Here is a 20,312-nt window from a genome sequence, read left to right on the forward strand (position 1 = left end):
AATACCTATTTGAATTGAACAAAAACTACCCACAGACAATGCTCATTTCCTTATTGAAACTTGTCAGCTGGACTTGAGTCAATTGTGTTGAAGTAAAACCACTGGAAGGCTTTTTTCCATGCTCTCCTTCCCCAGCCCTGGGTTCCTCACCCAGCTGCACATGCAAAGCAGCAGAGTCAGCAGTGCCTGCTGTGCTGTGCAGGAAAACAAGAAAGAAGGAGAATGAAGAGCAGCAGTGGGGTGAGTTTCCTGCAGGAATAGGGTAAGGAACCATCACCCTGATGTCACCTGACCTGTGGGACCAAGGGCTGCCGGGCACAGAGCAGAGCCACTTGGGCTGGAACATCCACGTCCTCGCCTGTCACTGCTGGCCTGGCACAGGGCTCGCCTCCTCCTGAGCCCCTGCCCAGCCTGCCCATGCCAGCAAAGCTCAGCAGATCAGCTACAGCAGAAACAAGATGCTTGGACGCATTTTCAGATGTCCATGTATTTTTTCCTTTTTCTCCTCCCTTCACTAAAGGCAGAGAGAGGGAAATGCAGCTGAAGCAACCTGCCCTGCTCCCAGCTGGGGCACCACGGGGCTGAGAAAGAGCCTATTTTAAGATAAGGAAAGGCTGACAACCTTCAGATGTCAGTGGGCAGTAATTCAAACATTTAGACAGCTGTGGCCCCTTCTGAGGAATTGCAAACATCAGGGCTTTCTACACGAGAACGGCTGTGCAGAAGGGGAAGTGCTACCAAGAAAGGGATGAACACTCCCTTCACTCACCCGAGTCAGGATGCAAAGCTCTGAGGATCACTACTGTAATTTGTGAACAAAATGGTATATTCAGGGACCTGAAATAAACCACAGCCAAGACTGGAGATAACAATGCTTTATTTGTACATTTCAGCAACAGGAGAAATAATCGAAGATGAAATTATCTGCTTTGTTGTAGAGTATAAAAACATTTAATTATAAATATTTACCTAAAAAGCGTGATTTATAAAATATAATCTGTGAAGATATATACACAGTTTAATTGTTTAGCAATTCTTTCACCTGACATTGAAGAGTAGAGGTTTTTCTGTTTATTATTCCACGCTCACAGTTTAAGAAGCAAAACAGACAAGTGAAAAGATGACTGGTGAGTTTCATTCTGGAAAGAAAAGATAAAAATGCACAAACTGGGGCGAGAGCAGAGGCAGAATTTGAGCAAATCCATGTCTCAAGAGTGGTCTCTGAGGGAACACAGCTCCCCTGCCATGACCTACAGTGTATACACCCAGAGAAGCATCTTAACATTTGTGGGCAGGTTTCCTGTGTTTGAAAAGCAAATGGCAAATAGAGTAGTGCAAGCCCTGGGAACTCAGTTCAGCTCCACATGCTCACCTCACTGCTCTCTGAGCAGGGACTGCTCAGTATGCAGTGCTGGTGTCCTCTGTCGTGGCTCTAGTGAAATCAAACGATGTCACCTTCATGACTCGGGCTATAAGCAAACCTCCAAACAGAAAACCCCAGTGTGCCATCCAATTGCATTGTCCAGCTGGCAATACCCCTTAAAACAGATACAGCTGCCTAAGGCTGAAAAATAGAGGGGAGCCATACAGTACACTAAATGTGATGGAATGTGAAAGAAGAGAAATGGTCAGGCAACTCAGTTTTCTATTCCTCGTTGAAGAGAGCCAGCTTTCTCCCTTCGAAGTCCTGGGAAATCTCACCTCTGAGGGAAGGGTTTGTTACTATGGCACTTCAGAGAAGAGAAACTGGAAGACTCTCCAACATGCTGGGCGGCAGAAAATGCTACAGGAAATGCTCTTGAGTTTGATCCACATCCCTAGTAACTATCTTTCTCTCTTCACAGTGTTTTCACAGTGCCTGTGGCACAGGGCTTTGAGGAAGAAGAAAAGGGTGACAACACCCAATAGAAGTACAAACATATAGGAAGACAAGCTGTACTTTGTACACCCTGATTTACACAAGACCTTACTACTTGCCTGTAAGCAAGGAATGAATTAATACCGGATTAAGAGCAAAAGGATGTATAGGAAAGAATGAAGTAGGCAAACACGATGCTTGTCAGTGCTCACCCATGATTTGCTACCTGCTGTTTCTGCTTCAGGGTGACAAGCTCCTGGTAGCTCAGAGCAAACAGCTCTGAACTACTCACAGGATTATGAATGCCTTGTAACTGCAAGAGCTGTGCCCTGAGAAACTCAGGAGGATCTTCAGGAGAGGAAGGCTAGCGAAGCTGTGATGGGTTTTAGGAAGGATCCAAGCAGTTCTCTCCAGGCAGAGCCCTGATCTGGGGAACGTACCAAGTCATGTGCAATCTCTGAGTGCATGTTGGCTGCTGGGTTACTGGGTAAATGCAGACTTCAGCTCCCTGAAAGCCGCTCGGCGGTGCTTCCTTTCCTCCTCTTCCCGCTTGCGCTCGTCCTGCTCGGCCCTTATCTCTGCTTCAAACTTACTGGCTGAGGAGAGGGCTTGGGCCTTTATGAGAGAGACAGAAAATAAGTAAGTGTCAAGCCTTGCATCAGACAGAGTGCCAGAGCCTGAGCTACGCCCAGATGAGCAACACAGAGCTGTTTGCTGCACCTCCCAGTGCCTGCTGGGACGCTCTGTCAGGATGGGCCAAGTACAAATTACACTGCAGTGCTTGGGTATTTACACCCAATACCTGTTAGCTTGCTTGACTTTAATATCAACAAAAGAAAGGTCATTTACTAATAAGTCATAGCCAGTGACCAAAACAGTGCTGTCAGTCCTGGGTCATGTACATCATTCCTGTAAGCAGACAACAGAACACAGGTTGTGAGCATACAGTGGGAGAAACTACTGCAGAAAACAGCTCTGAACCACAGCCAAATCTGAGAACATCATACTACACCATGGATAATCTGTAGATCAAAGAGACATTGTTTACTTGCTGGCTATTTTTCCAGCTTTCATCTCAGTACATCTGCTGTGCAATAGCTGCGTTATGCTCCTGGGAAAAAACTTCTTATATAAACAAGCAGGATTATTTTCTCTCCAAAAGAGCTTTCAGAAAGGGTGCTTTGTCAGCTTCAAATGGTGCAAAGCTCTTTCTGCCAACCTCAGGACCCTTTGCAGAACAATTTTGATTCCAAAGGTTACAGAGACCTGCTTGAGAAAGAGATATCCGAAATCGTATACTCCAAAGTACTCCATTCACCACTGAACTCAGAGCATTCTGCTTGAGTGAGGTTTTGTAAAATGGGAAAATCTGTCCCTGGCACAGTGGATTTCAGGACAGTGGATTTCAGCCAAGCCCCTGGAGCTCCCAGCCAGCCCCCTGGAGCTCCCAGCCAGCCCCCTGGAGCTCCCAGCCACAGGGACACAGGTTGGCCAGGCAGCTCCACCAGGGAAAGACCCCGAGCAGACAATGCATTACACTGTCCCAGTATTGACTGATCCACCGAAAAGGCTATAGCCAGAGCCCAAAAAAATAGGAAAGGAAAAAGCTAAGACTGAGCTTTTTCTGTGCCATGCCATACCTTAGCTTCAAAGAAGTTCTTGGCTCCTTTGACTCCCTCAATGGATACATCTATCTCCGAGAGCTTGGCAAGAGTCAACAGGCCACTGTCCTCCTCGAGCTCCCCAGCTGCAGCTTTATGGAAAATCAGCAGGAACTAGTAAGAGAGAGGGGAAACATTCAAGTTTTTCACTGAGGCTCAGACAACTTAAAATACAAACAGCACAGCCACCTGGAGGGGGCTGGAATTCACATTTCTGAGCAAAGGAAATCAGGTTGATATAAACCAAATGGAACTTGTGCTCCTGTACAGACCTGTTATAGACTAAAGGCAGTAAGAATCACACAGGAAAAGGTTTCCTGGCAATCAGAGCCCTGGTAAAACACAGTTCCTAGCTCGAACAAGTGTCCACACAGCAATTTGGTATGAAACCCTTGTCCTGCACTGGGCCACAGACATTTAACAAATCCAGAGCCACTACAGCAGAGTTTGTATTAGGAAGTGAATTGCAAAGAGGAACAAACAAAAAAAGAATTGTATTTCACTCCATAAAAGCATGGGGTTTGTTTGTTATCTTACAGAAGGAACAAAACCTGCCTGCTTAAAAACAAAGATCTCTGCACCACCTTGCACCTGCCAGCCGAAGTACAGGTTAAGATGTGGAAGCTCTGCGTGTACTGGTAGAGGTTCTGTAACTCCCTGCTATTCTTGGCCACCCCAGGAGGTGTCTCAGTGCTGGGAACAGCGCAGAGAGAACAGCGGCAAGGACAAGCACCCGGGTACAAATGGAGCACAAACAACAAAGCTGCACCACTTCAATCCAGGCCAGACGGCTGTGGGTACCAGGTGGGGTTGCCCTGAAATCCATTTGCACAGAAACACGGAGCACCTCTGGCTCTGCGCTCCCGGCGGAGGGGCCCGGGCGGTCCTTGCGGAGGGCAACAGAGCCCCGGTACCGCACCCAGCCAGCCCACGGCTCTCCTTGCCCCGAGCTGCGCGCAGGAGTGCTGGGGATGCCAGAGTTTGGGAAGGCCTCCCATGGGGAAGGGTGTGGAGCTGGCAGCGTCACCAGGCATTGCTTCATGCCAGAGCCTCGTAACTCGTCAGTGCTCAGCTCGGGGCAGCAGAGAGCAGCTGGGCTGGGAGGGAACTCTTCCGCTCCAAACACATTGTCGGGGTTGACCCTGGCTGGATGGGACTCAGGCACCCCCCGAAGCTCTCTATCACTCCCCTTCTCCTCTGGAGAGGGGAGAGAAAATGTAACAAAGGTTCAAGAGGTCAGATAAGGAGAGATCACTCACAAAAGTACTGTCATAGGCAAAATAGGCTCAGCTTCACCATATCAACTGAGTTGATTACTAACAAAATCAGAGCAGAATAATGAGAAGTAAAATAAATCCCCAAAACACCTTCCCCTACCCCTCACTCCTTCCCAGCTGTACCTTCTCCCCTCCAGTGACACAGGAAGATCAGAATGGGGGTCACAGTCAGGTCATCACACAGGTTGTTTCCACCCCCGCTCAAGGAGAGCAGCCCTTCCCCTGCTCCTGTTGGGCTCCTCTCTCAGGTGAGCAGGCCCCTTACAGGAGCCTGCTCCAGCACGGGTTTCCCATGGCTTCACATCCCCCTTTCAAGCATCTCCCTGCTCTGGCATGGGCTCCTCCAGGGTAGCAGCTGGATCTCTGCACCCCCATGGCCCTCGGTGGGCTGCCGGGGCACAGCTGCCTCACCCTGGGCTTCCCCACGAGATCTCAAAGGAATCTCTGCTCCACGCCTGGAGCACCTCCTGCCCCTCCTTCTGCACTGCCCTGTGCATCTGCAGAGCTGTTCCTCTCACATATTCTCACTCTGCTCTTCTCTAGACCTAATTACATCTATGCAATAACTTTTTTTCCTTCTTAAAGATGTTACCACAGAGTGGTTCCCACCATCTCTGCTGGGCTCAGCCTTGGCCATCAGTGGGTCTGTCCTGGAGCTGGATGGCATTGGCTCTGCTGGACATGGGGGAAGCTTCTGGCAGCTTCTTGCAGCAACCACGCCTGGAGCTCCCTTGCTACCAAAATCTGGCCAGACAAACCCAATATACACATGTAAGAACTTAAATGGTGCTCTGTGGAATGGACAAAACTTCCTGCTTGGAAAAAAACCAAATCCTCCCCAAGACGTCTTCTCCCTGTGCTCAGATCTGCTGGGCTCTGGGGAGTTCTCCTTCATCCCTCACCACCACTGTGACACAGAGGGCTGGCAGCTCAGCTGGAATTAGTCATGGTTCCTCCTCACAGTTTCTGCTCGACCCTGCAAGTCCCACTTCCCGGCACTGGAAAAGAGCAGTGGAGGCAGCACAGTCCTGAGGTCTGGTGCACCCGTCACCTGGGGAGGGACTGGGTCATGAGTACAAGTAAGCATGAATCACCCTGAAACCAGGGGCAGTAATGCTCTAGATACGAGCTGTCACAGCCATGAAGGCTGGGCTGAGTTAAAGAAAACCTGGGACTGAGCCACCAGCTGGGGTGGACACAGCAGAACACCACTCCCAAGGACCCAGCAATGGACTACGGGGTATCACACTGGTTTCCACAGCAGCTCAGCAGCAATCCTGCCTCATGTCAGCACACAACCTGCAGCTCACCTCACCAGCTATTTACCCTCGAGGTGTTCACTAACTAGAGAACACCAGCAGTCATCTGCACTCAGCTCCCATTCCCAGGCTGTCTCACACCCTTGCTGGGCCCAGGACACAGCATGTGCCACTGAGCCTCAAGGAAACATCAACAGAGAAGCAAAAGTGAGTAACGTTGGTACCTTTCAGAGCTGTTCTCTCAGAGAGGACAACACAACTCACCACTTTCCACACCAATCTCACGAGTTATCCCTGCTCTCACATCCTTCATGATCCAAGGCCTACCACCCAGTGCCAGGCTGGCACCGTGCAAGGGAAGGGATGGACTGACAGGCAGCAGAGCCTTGTAACAACAGCTTGTCAGAAAAGCAGCTGTGGTTCGCACCAGTTCTGGGAGCAAACACGTGATGTGGGTCAGCATTTCAGCTGGTGTGGGTGTGAGGGACAGAGGGTGGATTTCTGTGGCTTCTAGATAGCACTACAATTAGACACTACTATTACAGCAATTAACTCTGGTTTCCTGTGGTAATGACAAAACTAGACAGTCAGAGGTGTGGGGCTTTTTCCCTCACTATACCTAATCTTTTTAAGCCTAAATTTTATACTTGAGTCATGGAGGGAGTCTTGTGCAGTTAATTGTTCATGTATCAATGGGTGCTCAAAGGTCAGAGAGACTTTGCTGAATGGGGCCAGCAGTTCAGCAGCAGCAAGTCAGAGCCACATAGGCCTCCTTGCCAGGCAGCAGCTCATGTGGGATGGTAGGACACGACACTGCTCGAAGCAGCAGGAAAATGTGACCTATTGCAAGTGAAAGAGGTCCCTACCAACTCTCTGGCCACACCACAAGAGTGTCTTCAGGCAGGTATGTCAGGACTTGATACTCTCTGGAGAGGCAGACAGGAGCCCTCCAGTGCATGAGTTACACCTGCTCAGCTCAGATGTTCATTTAAACCAGGCTTCTCCTCGCGGTCTCTGAGTGCACCACCTCAGCTTAGCCACTCTCCATGTGCTTGCTCGTCACCACCAAAGACAAGCAGAGTGGGACAAGCCTCCAGGATGGTTCAGGCCTCCTCCCACACCAGGAAATCTGCCTCCCTGCCAGCCCTCTGCCCAAACACAGCAGCTAGACAGGGCACATCTGCAAAAAGGCAAAAAGCATCCTGCTCCTCTCTGCCACAGGAAGCTTTGGGACTGTGCCAGAGCTGCTGGGTAATTTGTCCCCAGAGCTCTGCCAGTGATGCTCCCTCATTCCAACCCACGGGCCACTCAGGCTTCCATTTGCTTGACTGGTTTTTTTTGCATCTGGCAAGAAGCTTCACAGCACCAGCTGCTGCGTGCTGTGTGCCAGGGGCTGGCAGCACAGGCAGCCCTGCCAGCTGACAGGGGCTGGGGACTGTGCTCCAAACAGGTGGCAGCAGAAGTGGAGCTGCTCTGCCACTTGTGCTGTGCCACTGGTGCCAGGACATCACAGCATCTTTCAGAGCCTTGAGGATAAAGGCATTTCTCTTCCACAGGAGAGGGCCCCAGCAGCAAGCCTGGAGGCTGTCCTCAGCTCTTCACCCAGGTGAAGGGAGGCCCAGGAGGCATGGACAGACACACAGGGCTCCTCGGCCCATGCAGTGATTTGGCAATCAGTGACCTGGAGCCACTGCACAGTGCTCTTCCTGCTCCACTGGATTCTTTGCTACCCCCAGTTCACCTCTGACCAGGCACATTCCTTCCCTGCACAGAGGAGCTCAGGGACAGGCTCTCACTTCCAAGATTTGCATGTCTCTCCCTTTCTGTTTAAGAGCTGGTCTCCATAATCCAAGTCTGTAGTCTCTGTTTTCCTGCTGCCCTCCTGCAGTGAAAGAAATGCAACAAAATCCTTGGGGCATGAAAGCAGGAGGAGATGGTGTGATGTGCCAGCACAGAGAGATGGTGCAGCAGCTCTATGAGCTGCCAGTCATCCCTCATGCCCCAACCAGCCCAGGTGGTCTTGGGCCCCAGCCCCTCTGCCAGGCATTGCCAAAGCTCTCAGCACTTCCACAAAGAACAACTCAATGTCCTGAGGTGTGGGGAGCTCTGCACCTCATTTCCACAAGGAAGACCCCACTCCAGAGGGGACACTGTGAGAGCACAGCCCAGCTGCTCAGGGCCCACACAGCCACCCCGTGGGGAGGAAGGAGGCAGGACAGCAGCACAGCCCTCACAAACAGGGCAGGACACAAGCAGCACTGGCCCTGCTGCTGCCTAAGGGGCTTCAGAAAGCCACAGTGTGATGTTCACTTCTGACTGAACCAGCACTAAACATTTGGGAGGAGGAGATGATGAAACAGGAGGTTTTGGTATCTAGGTTTCCCCTTCCTGCTGAGATGATTTGGGTACCTCTGAGTGCATGCAGTTAACTGCTCAAATTCCCTCTCTTCCTCCACCTGGCAGAGGATGCTAGCCTGCCCACACTGCTCCCAGCTGCCCAGCACAGTGGTGACAGACAGGCCCATTTGAGGTGTGTCCCTGCTGAGTCAGGGTGCAGGACCAAACTGCTGCATCCCCACATTTATTCCTTGCTGCAGGGGGGCAACCACTCCTCATGAAGCTTTGCCATGGCTGGTCACTGTGTGATGCAAAGAGGGACCCAACAGAAGCTAGAACAGAGCCCCTTGTACCCCTGAGATCAGCTGCAATGAGCAGAGCCCCTGCCCTGCACCCAAAACGTGGCCTGAGCTGCTGCGCCACAGGAGCCCAGCAATGAGACCTTGGGGCTGAAGGGACACAGCCCCTCCAGCTACAGCAGGGAGCTCTGTGAGCACTGCTGTGCAGCTGCAGCAGCGCTCAAATGTGCTCCCAAAGCAAGCAGGGAGGTTGGAGAGCTTTAGCATCAGGCACTATTATGCTACATGGAGATGGAGATTGACAATGGTCTGCACCCTTGGCACGGGGAAGCTTACTGGCTTCTCCACTGCAGCCCAGAGCTGGAGAAACACTGAGGGGAGGGTGGTTCCTACAGTCAGAGCACTGGGCCTGGCAGACTTCTCCCTCTGCCCCACAGCCACACCCCTGGATGCTCCTGCTGCCATTCTCACCTCACGGAAGCTGAGCTTCCCATCGAAGTCTTCATCCACCTCCTTGATCATGTTTTTCAGTCCCAGGTGGGTCTGTGGGGCTCCCAGCTTTTCCATCATCAGCTTCAGCTCCATCAGGTCAATGTATCCATCCCGTCCTGAGTCATACCTGCGGGGTGCAAAGGGGAGGGGTCAGCCATTATCATCCCCATCCCCATCTTTCCAGAAGAGGAACCATGAAAATGGATAAAGTCTCTGTGTGGCTCAAAGCTCAGGAGAGGGGAAGCTGTATGACATAGTCAGTGCTGAGATATATTAAGCTCAGGGAAGTAGCTGTCAGCTTTCAGAACTGTCTCACCAGATGGAGAAGTGCTCAGGGGTGCTCAGACCAAACCACCCACGCAGACAGACCATGAAGGAACTCAGCTTATCTCAGTGGGATTTCCATTTCACCCACTTGCCTGTCCAGCACAAAGGTTATTTGTATGCAGCTTACACCATGCACCAGTGTGATGAGGCAAAGGCATGCCAGAGCCAGCTGCTGCCAGGTCTCCTGCTCATTTCAAGGAGAAACAAGGAGCAGGGACCAACCAGAACCTCTCCTCAGAGAGCAATCTTTCTTTGTAAGCAAAACACACTCCCTCTAGCTGTTAAGATCTTTGCTCTCCAAAACTCTTTTGTACTACACAAGTACCATGCTTCAGGGCAGCTGTTTATTCTGTGTGCTCAGGCAGAGCAGAAATGCAGTCCCAGGGCAGCATAGTAGTCCCAGCAGGTGCCAGGGCTGCACCCCAGGGCCAGGCTGGCACAGGAAACCAGTGCCCACCTCCAGGAACAAGACTGGAGTGGGACCATGCTCCCAGGAGAGAACAAGGGACTAAAAGGACTTCACAAGAGGAGGAAGAACCCGTGTAAGGGAAGGAGTGCTTCAGGGACAGGGAGGCAGCAAGTGACCTGCTGTACACAGCTGGGAACTGTGCACCAATTCCTCCCAACAGCTGCTGTGGGTGTGAGCAAAGCATCTGGCCCACAGCAACCAGCACTTCACACCCACCAGGGCCATGGCTGGCTGTCAAAGTCCAAAGGCTGGAGGGATGGGCTCTCTGCTATCAGACAGCCCCTCAACAGCCCTCTCTTGTCCTGGTCCTGTCATCAGGGCTCACTACAGAGCTGGGGCACCACATGAGAGGGCAGGGCAGGGTCTGCCAAGCTGGGCTCAGCCCTGGTCACAGCCTGCCACTGCCCCTCACCACCACCACAACCCTGACTGTGTTAAAGCCTTTCAACCATTCAGAAAGGAAACTCTAGGCACAGCACTGAAGTCTTCCAATGCGTAGCAGCCAGTCAAATCCTCCCCCCTCCCCCATCATCTTTCATTGACTGTTAGCTCCCTTCCAAGGAAATGAGGGCTATGGCCATCCCAGACAGAGATCTGCACAGTTGTGGTTACCCTGGAATAAAGCCCTTTCCAGCTGAGAACCCTCAGAGCCGCAGAGGAAGCTGTGGCAAAGGCAGGCATGAACAAACTGCTGTCAGGCAGCACGAGGCAGGGCTCAGCCAAGAGCTCTGCCCCTGCCTTCAGGGGCACAGGCACAGCATGTTTATCCCCCAAACTAGGGTGGCCTCCACGACTTTGTGGAGTCCCACTGCCTCCACAACCAGTTTTGATACTCTCTGTGCCTCTGTTTCTAAGGGTCCCAGGACCAAGAGAACTCAAACGACAGGGACATCACCACCAGACCAGGCTGGCACACAGCTCCTGCTGCCAGTCTGCCTGCACTCTGCACTCAGCAAATCCAAGAGCCCACCAGGCTGGAGAGCTTTCTGAAAAATGAGGAAAGAAACCTCCATCAGAGCAGAAACCAGGTCACAAACCTGAGGCATCACAGGGAGGAAATGCAGCAAGTTCCTCACAGCAAGGTAGGTGTCAGTTAATTAAGCCACAAGTTCACAGCATCACCCAGCCCAGCACTGAAACGCACTTCCAGGACATCACAGAACCATAAAAAGTGCAGCATTTAATTGTCAATCTGTTTTCCTTTCAAGTTTGGGAGAAAGGGTTTGGGGGCCCTTCCTCCAGTGTAAGGTGGCTGGGGATGCAGCACCTTGGATTAGACACAGCAGCAAAGTGTATGGTGGCAGAGGGGCACTCAGGGTTGGGTTTTTGGGGGCCCAGCAAGCTCATGCTGCCCTTTGGCTGGGTGCAGAAGCAAAATAATAGCCAGGTCCCCTCTAAGGGCTGCCCAGGTGGGTTGTGACACTGCTTAGCCCCACAGGGAAGCTTTGGGTTATGGAGGTGAAGGCAGAAGGAGGGCACAAGCCCAGCCCATGTCTGCTGTGCTCCTCTCAGTCTCCATGACCTCAAACAGGGGCCCTGGGGCCAGTGTGCTGCCTCGAAAGGGTTAAGCATGGGGCACAGCTTCAGGGCTGTCATCCCTGCAGAGAGACAGCACAAAGCCAGGATTGTGAGAAATGGGGTCTTGCCAGCAGCAGGCCGTGGCAGAGCAGCACACTGTACCAGCCACACAATGGGTGTTGAGCTCGCTGGGCTGGAGTACAGCTGACGCTGAGATGCTTCCAAAAATCAGGTTACCAGTCCCCTGCACTGAGGGACAGGCAGACAGAGGGACACCAACCCAACAGCAGCACCCTGCAAACTGCTGCATTCCCTCCCTGCCCCCCTTGCCTCCTAAAACAGCCTAAGTATTTTAGGACCTGGGTAGGGCCACTGGGCTGCAGCACAGCCAGACTATTTAGGGAGAGGCATATTTATAGGGCATGAGAGACAAAGCAGTTCATTCCCCACCACCTCCACCAGCCACAATGGGGCACGATACAGACTGCACCTTGCTGGCCAGCTGCTGCTCCCAGCATACCTCATCCCTACCAAAAGGCCCCCCTGTCTGCTTTTGGGAGTTCACAGAACTCCCCTGTCTGCTTTTTGGGAGCCCCTTCCAGGACCCCGGGCTCAGCCAGCCCCCCATACCACTCACACACAGCTGCAGCAAAGGCAGAGCTGCAGGAGGGCACCAGGGCAAGTCTGGTCCTTAACCACACCCAGCAAGAGCAGGCAGCACTCGAGTGCCTGGCCAGCCCTGCCATCCCCCACTGTCCTGCTGTGACACCAAAGCTTTGCTCCTTCAGGGTCAAAGGTCCCTGGGGCATGAGCCAAGCCTCACCCAGGTGATGTGAGCCATCACAGACAGAGGGAATCTCGTGCTAACAGGCACAGATCTCTCCCCTCACAGGCAGGCAACTCCAGCACAGCTTGGTGCCATGGCAGGTGCCTGCTGGGGCAGCTGGAGCCACAGCAGCTCGGAGCACACAGCCAGGCCCTGCCAAAGCACAGGACACAGGCAGCAACTGTCAGAATCCACTGCGACCAAGATGCACCCAGATTCCCACGCTGGCTGGCTTCCACCCAGCCAGCAGAGCGTGCCTGGCCGCGAGAGGAAAGCAGGAGTCAAAGCTGGGGGAAGGAGGGAATGCTTGCTGAACAGACTTGCTTAAGAGCAAGAAGTGTGTTACACACAATTACTGCCCAAGTACAAGCACTGCGCTGGTGCCACACAGCACAGATGGGGGCTCCCCTGCAGAAGAAAGATGGATCAGGAAGGGAGAAGAAAGGAAATGCCAAGGGCTGCGTCACCTGTAGTGACTCTGGAGTCACCTTCCAGCTGCCTGTAAATCCCCAAGTAACAAAAAGAGGACAATTGAATAAGAAATACAAAATACTGAAGATCAAAGAGCAGTCTCTGAACATCCATGTCTGAGAACAGCTGGAATGAAAACCTGCCCTCCCTGTACCTGTTTACTGTACCTGAGCTTGCTCCACACACTACGGTCAGCTGTCCTTTGATCTGCAATTCTTGCATGCTGCAATGGCCTAATACAGGTTTTGCAATAAAGCAGTTGGGATAATGATGGTGAAGTAGTAACAATTTCCTCTTAAATATTTCAAAATCCCTTTTAAAAAGTAGCACTTTATTCCCTCTGAGCATTGTGTTTCACCTTTCATGGAGAGGGAGGTGCTGGTCTCTTCTCCCTGATATCCAGGGATAGGGTGAATAGTTCAAAACTTTCTCAGGAGAGGACCAGACTGAACCTGAGGAGAAAGCATTTCTTTCAACCTGAGAGGGTTGTCAGACCCTGGACAGGCTTCCTAGACCCAAGCCTGTTAGTGCTTGGAACATTTGGACAATGCCTTTAACAATAAGCTTAACTTTTGGTCAGCCCTGAAGCAATCAGGTAGTTGAACTAGATGTGATCACTGTTGGTCCCCTCCAAATGGAATATTCTATTTTCTTGTTGAGATCTTTGGAAACGATTCCTCCATACTAGAGTGGGGGCAGGAACAGGCTCCTTGGCCACAAATGGCTCCATCCTCCCCAGCCCAGGCTAAAGGAGCTCTCCTGCTCTTGGAGGGACACAAGGGTGAAATGAAGGTGGTCTCCACTGAGAGCTCCTCCAAGATGCTGGGCAAGACCTGTAGGCCCAGACTGCGTGACTGAGTCCCCATGGGATAACCCCCTGACTGCTGGGGCTCCATAGGTTGCTGGTCACAGACCAGAGGCAGCTGGTCACCCCAAGCACAGGCACGTCTGCTGCAGTACAGCAGGCAAGGCCAGGGCACCCAGCAAAGGGGCTCCAGGACAGCAACGGGACTCGCAGTCTCTCCCACTGGCCAGACACAAGGCACTTGTGCAAGTGCGGGCAACACATGAAATTCCCTAAAGACAAAAGCAATAGCAAGACTGGAATTTCTCCACTCCCTCACACCCCACAGATGAAGCTGGGATCTGTTTTCCTCCCCCGTATGTCTCTCTAAAAGGTCATTCCCGCCAGACACAGCCTCACAGCATGGTTTTCACACTCCCCTCTGCCACTTCCCCAGACAAGGATGGCACCAAGGGGAGCTGTGAGACTCCAAAGACCCTGACAATTCACTCAAAAGACTCAGGAAAGAGAGGTTATCTTGGCTATGTGTGGTCCTCACACATTGTCAGAATAGGCAGCTAATTAGGTCACATTATAATAAGCCAGAGCTGTAGACTTCCTGGTCCCTCTGCCAAAAAAATACCCACCGAAGAGCTGCCTGCACCCAGCACCCCCAGCAGACACTTGCACCCCAACCCCAGTGGAATGGGGCTGAAATGGGGGATGTGGACAAGAGGCAGCTTGGACAAGAGCAGGGGGAAAGCAAGCCCAAGCATGGCAGCAGGAGTAAGGAGCACTGTTTCTGCTCTGGAAACATGCTCCCAGCACAGCCAGCAACAACACAGCACCTGGATGGAGCACTGGAATTTGGGAAGTCCCATGTTCAGGTAAGTCCTTTCCTTCCACGCTGGCACAGGGCAGTCACAGCCACCACCCATACCATGGGATGCCCTGACAGGCATCAGAGCAGCTGCTATCACCAGGACCTCTTTCCAGCTAGAGCACCATGACCCAGGCCACAGCATGCACAGGACCCACAGGCTCAGGTTTAGTCTGAACTACAGATCTACAAGTCTCACTAAACTGATAAAAAAACATGGTTTTGGATGGGAAGTGTCAGTGAAAACCTGGCATCCCATGGCAGCAAGAAGACACTAAAAGAAAAATAAGGCTTTGAGACAGGGATGTAAGAAAGACCCTGGGTTGTCGTGGCCAGGGCCAATAAGCCATAAAGAGAATAAAAGCCTTAATCACATTAACTCAAGCTCTGATTGACAGGAATTAAGGGGAACATTTCCTCTCCTCATGGAGTACGTGGTGTCAGCCAACACTTGAAACAGGTCACTGGCAGCAGACGGAGCAGAGACCAGATTCCTCCACCACTGTAAACCTCAGATGCCTGTAACAGAGTGAATACCAGGATGGGGTTTTCCATCTGGCAGTGCAAGAAGCACAAGAGGGGAGCACACAGCCCACCTTCTTGCCCCTTTGGCACAAGCAGTCAGCGCTCAGCTGCCATAGCGCTCGCTCTCAGAGCATGCAATGCTTTCCAGCTACACTGACCAGCTGATTAGCATTCAACTGCAAAGCCCAGGTTTTTTCCCCACTTATAAGGCTGGCGTTTAATGAGCTCATTGTTGAAAAATTCGGCCGCAATTCAGCTATTCTACTTTTTATTTCCCAAAACCACTGCTGCTCCTTTCCTTTTCCCTACTGAGGCAGTGACACTGCCCACTCCAGGCTCTTGCCTGCAGCTTCTGGGCACTACAGCTTGCCTGCATTATTTGTCCTCCAGTCCTCACAGCACCATCTCAGCCTCTGCAGAATGGGATCCCCTTCAAGCACCGTCAAAAGGCACACGGGAGAGAGTGGAGCAGCAGTCTCGCCTGGACCACCTCCCTTCCCGCACCAGCTGCCAACACAACACAGCCCGTGCAACAAAGAACTCCGAACTCCAGGAAGCTCACAAAAGCCTGGTCTCCTGCGGCAGCAGCCCCAGCTGGGGACAGCAACACCCCACAGGGCTGGGAGCTGGCAGCATTCAACCAGTCTCTTGGTCTCTTCATGACAATCCAAGGTGCCCAAGGCAGCTTTCAGATAGGAAAACAAGGACATAACAAGTTCCAAAGCCCACTGCAGTTGCCTCCATAAGTGTAAGTACATCTTTGTACCTTGCTGTGGCAGCTGCTGTGGTCCTACCACCTCGTGCCTGGCAGCAGCTAGTCTGGCAGCCTGCCTGACCCCGCTCTTGGAGCCCGGAGGACACCAGTCCCCAGGAGCCCAGGGGTTTGTGGTGCTGGAGGGAGACAAGAGCACAAATAAAGATACCCAGGCACAACCCAACCGCAGGAGCCAGGACGGGATCTGGAGGAGATATAAGGGCAGGAGCATGGCCCCAGGAAGGGCTAAGCCTTGCTGCTTACAGAAGCAGCTCTCCCTATTGCTACCAGCACCGCGACTTTAACATAAATCTTCCCACCAGAAGAATCCCATCCTAGCTCCCAGGAAGCGGGAAGCAAGACGAAGCTGTGCTCAAGCTTTGTTTGGGTGCAGGGGAGGGAGCACCAAGCCTGGCAGACAGGACTGTGTGAGGAGTGAGGACACTGCCAAGCAGAGCCAGCAGAGACGCTGGGGGTGTTCAAGGTCGCGGTTGTTACAGACAAATGTCCAGTGCCTCTGCCGAACCCCTGGACATAGACCCACCTGGTGTCCCAGGCTGCGGGGCAGCAGCCCCTGTGCTGTTGCAGTCCCCCGTCCCACCCAGAGCAACCCCCAAAGCCACACCTCATGGGTGCCACCACAAACAGCCGCCGTCCCAAGCCCGGTAGAGTAGAAGTCGTGAGCTAAACACGGGGCTGAGCCCCAGGCAAACCCTTCGACACCCCCTGCCCCGCAAAGCACAGGGCCAATCTGGAGATCAGATGGCGCTGGGAACCCGCCGCGGTTTCCTCCAGCCCGACCGCCAAACCGCGGAGCCCTGCGAGCCCGCGGCCGAGTGCGAGCAGCCCCTGCGCAGATGTGCCCCCGGGGCCGGGGCCGGGAGGGGCTGCGGAGGGAGGCAGAGCCCCAGCGACCCCCGCCCCACTCACAGCCGGAACATGCGCTCCATGTCCTTGATCTGCCGGCGGCTGAACTCCTTGAACTCGGTGTAGGGGTTGAAGACGGCGGCCCGCCGGGGCTGCGCCGCGCCCTCGTTGATGTCCTGGCGGCGGCAGAGCTTGGCGCTGAGCTCCGCGCCCGCGCTGGCCGTCAGGCAGCTCCGCTCCGCCGCCTCGCCGCCCGTGGCCGCCTCTGCCTCGCCCTCCGCCGCCGCCGGCCCGCTCTCCTCCAGCTGCAGCCGCCGCTGCAGCTTCTGCGCCAGCTCCTGCGAGGCCATGGCCCGGCGCTGCCGCCGCGCTGCACTCCGGACGGGTCCGCCTGCCCCGGCCCGCAACTTTATTCCCTCACTTGGAGAGAGCGGGGCGGGCCGAAGCGGGCGGAGCCGGGCCGGGGCGGAGGGAACCGCGCCGGGGCGGGCGCTTAAGGAGGCGCGGCGGCAGCCGGGGGGCGGTGCGCGGGGTGTGCCCTGCCCCGCACGTGGTGGGTTCCCGCACCCCACGGGCGGAGCTCTCACGCGTGGGCCTCCCACACAGCCGCCGCCCCTCTCCGGGGCCCCACGCAGGCTGTGTCCCCGCATCCTCCTGCGGAGAACCCCCCACCACGTGGTCACCCTGTCACGCACCCCCAAAGGACAGGGTCCTCCGTAGGTCACCCCTGCACCCCAGCCCGGGACGCTGCGCTGGCCCCGCGGGGCGCTGCCGTGTACCCCGCACAGCGCTGCCTGCCCCGCTCCGTCCCGTGGGGCGACACGAGCCCCCGGCCCGGTAGGAGCCCCCGCGGCCGGGGAGGGTAGCGGGACCCCGTGAGCTGCCCGGGCGCCGCTAAAGGGATGGCGGAGGGCGGGCCTGCCCCGCGCCGGGCCACAGGCACCCTTTAAGCCCCTCCATGCGCCTCCCCTCTCTTATCTCCTCGGCCTAAAATTAACCCAGGACAAAGCTCAGCTCAGCCCTGCGCTCCCCCCTCTCCGGAGCGCACGGCAGGCGGGCGGCCCGCCCCCAGCACGGCGCCTTTCCCCGGGCAGTGCCCGGTGCGATCCCCGCGGTGCCACCCCCGCCGTGCCCTGGCTCTCGGGGGTGTCCCTGCCAGCCCTGTGCGCCCCTCGCCCCGCCGCTGTGAGTCCGAGGGCGCACCCCGAGATGGGATTAGGGCTGGCGTGGGGCGGGTTAGGGTGGCTGCTGCTGATGGGATTTGTGCATCGGGGAGGAGGGGCGAGTGAAAACCGGCTCGGACGTGCCGACCGCTAATGGGTCCCGCGTGCCCCAGCCTGTGTGCCACGGGGAACCGGTCCCGGGGGCTGGTTTGCGGCTGTACCCCAGGCAGGTAGTAAGCAGCTCTCTGATGTGGTGAACTACAGTTGACCCTCTCGGGCAAGCCCATTCCCACGAAACCTTCTCAGAAAATGACTACTGAGGCCATTTGCAGCCACCCTGTCCCTCCCCTCTGCCTGGGAAGCTCTAAACTGGCCCAGCGAGGGTCAGGAGCATGGGGAACGATGCAGGGTCACCACAGCGTGAGGCACAGGAGGGCCTCTGCAGGTGTATCACACCAGGACTGTCTGAAAGCACGGCCGCTGAGTGGAAGGGGTGCCATGTGCTGCGCCCACGCTCTGTCCACCAGAGATACGGAGAGGGCTGGGAGCTCTGGGTGGGTTCCCGGCCACCCTGATAAACGAACCGAGAGGCGCTTCTGTGCCTGAAGGTGGTCCAGAGATATGGGCAGAGGGGGTGAAAACAGCGAGAGCAAAGCCAGCATGCCACCTGGTGGAAAGAAACTTCTGGGGCAAGGCTATGGATGGGAGACCATCTCAAGCAAGCGGGAGAAGAGGCAAAGCAGGGGGTAAGCAAGGCAAGGGTTTACACGGCCCTACCTTGCCTTGCCTTGCTCTGCCTACCTATCCCAGCCCCACAGGGATTTCAACTCCATCCCTACAGCTGCTGTCCCAGCCATACAGTGATTCCAGCTCCTGCCCTACAGTCCCTATCCCAGCCCTTATCCCAGTCCCTCAGCAGTTCCAGCTTCATCCCTACAGTCCCTATCCCAGTCCCTCAGCAGTTCCAGCTTCATCCCTACAGTCCCTATCCCGGTCTCTCAGTGGTGTTCCAGCCTCATCCCTACAGTCCCTATCCCGGTCTCTCAGTGGTGTTCCAGCCTCATCCCTACAGCCGCTATCAGATTGCCTATCCCATTCCCTGTCCCGTCCCCGCCGCCAGGGGGCGCTGTCCCCGGTTCCCAGCGCAGCCGCGCGAGCTGCACGCCCCGCCCCCCCGCCCAATCCCGGCCCGCCAATCCCGGCCCGCCAATCCCGGCCCGCCAATCCCGGCCCGCCAATCCCGACCCATCTTTCCCCGGCCCGCCAATCCCGACCCATCTTTCCCCAGTCCCGCCAATCCCGACCCATCTTTCCCCGGCCCCGCCAATCCCGACCCATCTTTCCCCAATCCCGCCAATCCCGACCCATCTTTCCCCGGCCCCGCCAATCCCGACCCGCCTTTTCCCGCCCCCGCCAAATCCCGGGCCGCGCTTCCCCTCGGAGCCGGCGGGGCCGCTCTGCCCCGGAGGGGGGGCCTGTCTGGGCTTGAGCAAGAGCAAGGGCAGGATCTGGGGCAGGGGCGGGCCGGGGCCGGGGCCAGGCGGACAGGCGGGGGCTCCACGGTCACGTCCCGTCGGGAGCAGGGAGGGAGCGCGGGGTGCAGGCGGGATCAGTGCCCGGCGCGGCGGCGGAGGCTGTGCGGGGATCGCGGGGAGCGGCCTCTGGCAGGGGATAGGGGGTCGGGTCTGAGGGAGACGGGAGGCGGCCCTGCGAGGGTGTGTGGCTTCACATAAAATTAAAAATAAAGACTGTAAAGCTGGTTTATTATCTCACTATTTGTATTCTACTCTCACTTCCTAATACTATTTCATTGTTTATTTTCTGCTACGTTATTATAGTGTTATTTCTTTATTGCTTTATTTTGTTAGAATTATGCTATTGCCTTATTTTTAATTCTATTTATTTTTAATCTAATCTGTTACTCCATATATGGTGTATTTTAAATAACCATTGTAGAGCTGGGGCTCAAACACGTGACTGTGGGGCCAGAGGGAAAATTGAAGCCTCTGGGCTGCATCCAGACCCAAACTGAAGCAATGGAAGTGCTATGGCTGGAGCAGGATAAATCCCCTGGGTAAGGAGGCTGCAGCTCGGGGGCTGCAGGAGCTGCCACGAGGGTTTCAGCCCCCATGCAGGGGCTGGGAGTGGAGGTCTCAGAACCAGCCCAAGGGCACCCTTTGGAATGGGAAACCAGGGGCTGCTCGCAACCACTGCTGACACCTGGGGAAGGGGTTGTGGGCAGGAGAGTGGGTGAGACCCACGGGAGGGGGAAGATGGGTGTTGGGGTTCAGGCCTCACGTACCCCCGAAGTTGGGACACCTTTGGGACAGCTGTGACAGCTCCTAGAGATACGTAAGTGATGACACTCACTGATTTTTGGCCTTGTCAACAGCCTTAGCTTCCAGTGAGACCCAGGAGCAACTTTTAGCTGGAGCCAGTGGAAAGCTCAGGAGCTGGAGCTGAGGCAACAGACCTGGAGGAGACATAAAGCTAAGACTGGCATTGAAACCACTGTGGGGCTGCGAGAAAGAGTATAGGACTGGAG

At 54.9% G+C, this 20,312-nt stretch overlaps 1 protein-coding gene across 2 annotated transcripts; it reads right to left on the reverse strand.

Annotated features, from left to right (window-relative positions):
• Positions 1–860: 860 nt before the first annotated feature.
• Positions 861–17,086, reverse strand: EFHD1 (EF-hand domain family member D1). Of its 2 annotated transcripts, XM_071566680.1 has the most exons (5): positions 16,668–17,086; positions 9,163–9,310; positions 3,499–3,633; positions 2,299–2,473; positions 861–1,139 (listed from the first exon to the last, which is right to left on the reverse strand). In XM_071566680.1, exons 1-4 carry the CDS (start codon positions 16,952–16,954, stop codon positions 2,339–2,341), a joined length of 705 nt encoding a protein of 234 aa, XP_071422781.1. In that variant the 5' UTR covers positions 16,955–17,086; the 3' UTR covers positions 861–1,139; positions 2,299–2,338. The 2 variants fall into 2 exon arrangements, with proteins under 2 accessions (XP_071422781.1, XP_071422780.1); XM_071566679.1 differs by having other exon boundaries at positions 861–2,473; positions 16,668–17,085.
• Positions 17,087–20,312: the final 3,226 nt, after the last annotated feature.

This window comes from Pithys albifrons, chromosome 11, assembly GCF_047495875.1.
Source record: "Pithys albifrons albifrons isolate INPA30051 chromosome 11, PitAlb_v1, whole genome shotgun sequence".
Taxonomy (NCBI): Eukaryota; Metazoa; Chordata; class Aves; order Passeriformes; family Thamnophilidae; genus Pithys; species Pithys albifrons.

What these genes read in the sequence shown, in the direction of transcription:
- EFHD1 (XM_071566680.1), bottom strand. Translation starts at nt 16,954, where the DNA reads ATGGCCTCGCAGGAGCTGGCGCAGAAGCTGCAGCGGCGGCTGCAGCTG. An exon ending in GGAAGCTCAGCTTCCGTGAG is followed by an intron (nt 3,634 to 9,162) that starts GTGAGAATGGCA and finishes CTCTCTTACTAG; the next exon opens with TTCCTGCTGATTTTCCATAA. An exon ending in AGAACTTCTTTGAAGCTAAG is followed by an intron (nt 2,474 to 3,498) that starts GTATGGCATGGC and finishes TCTCTCATAAAG; the next exon opens with GCCCAAGCCCTCTCCTCAGC.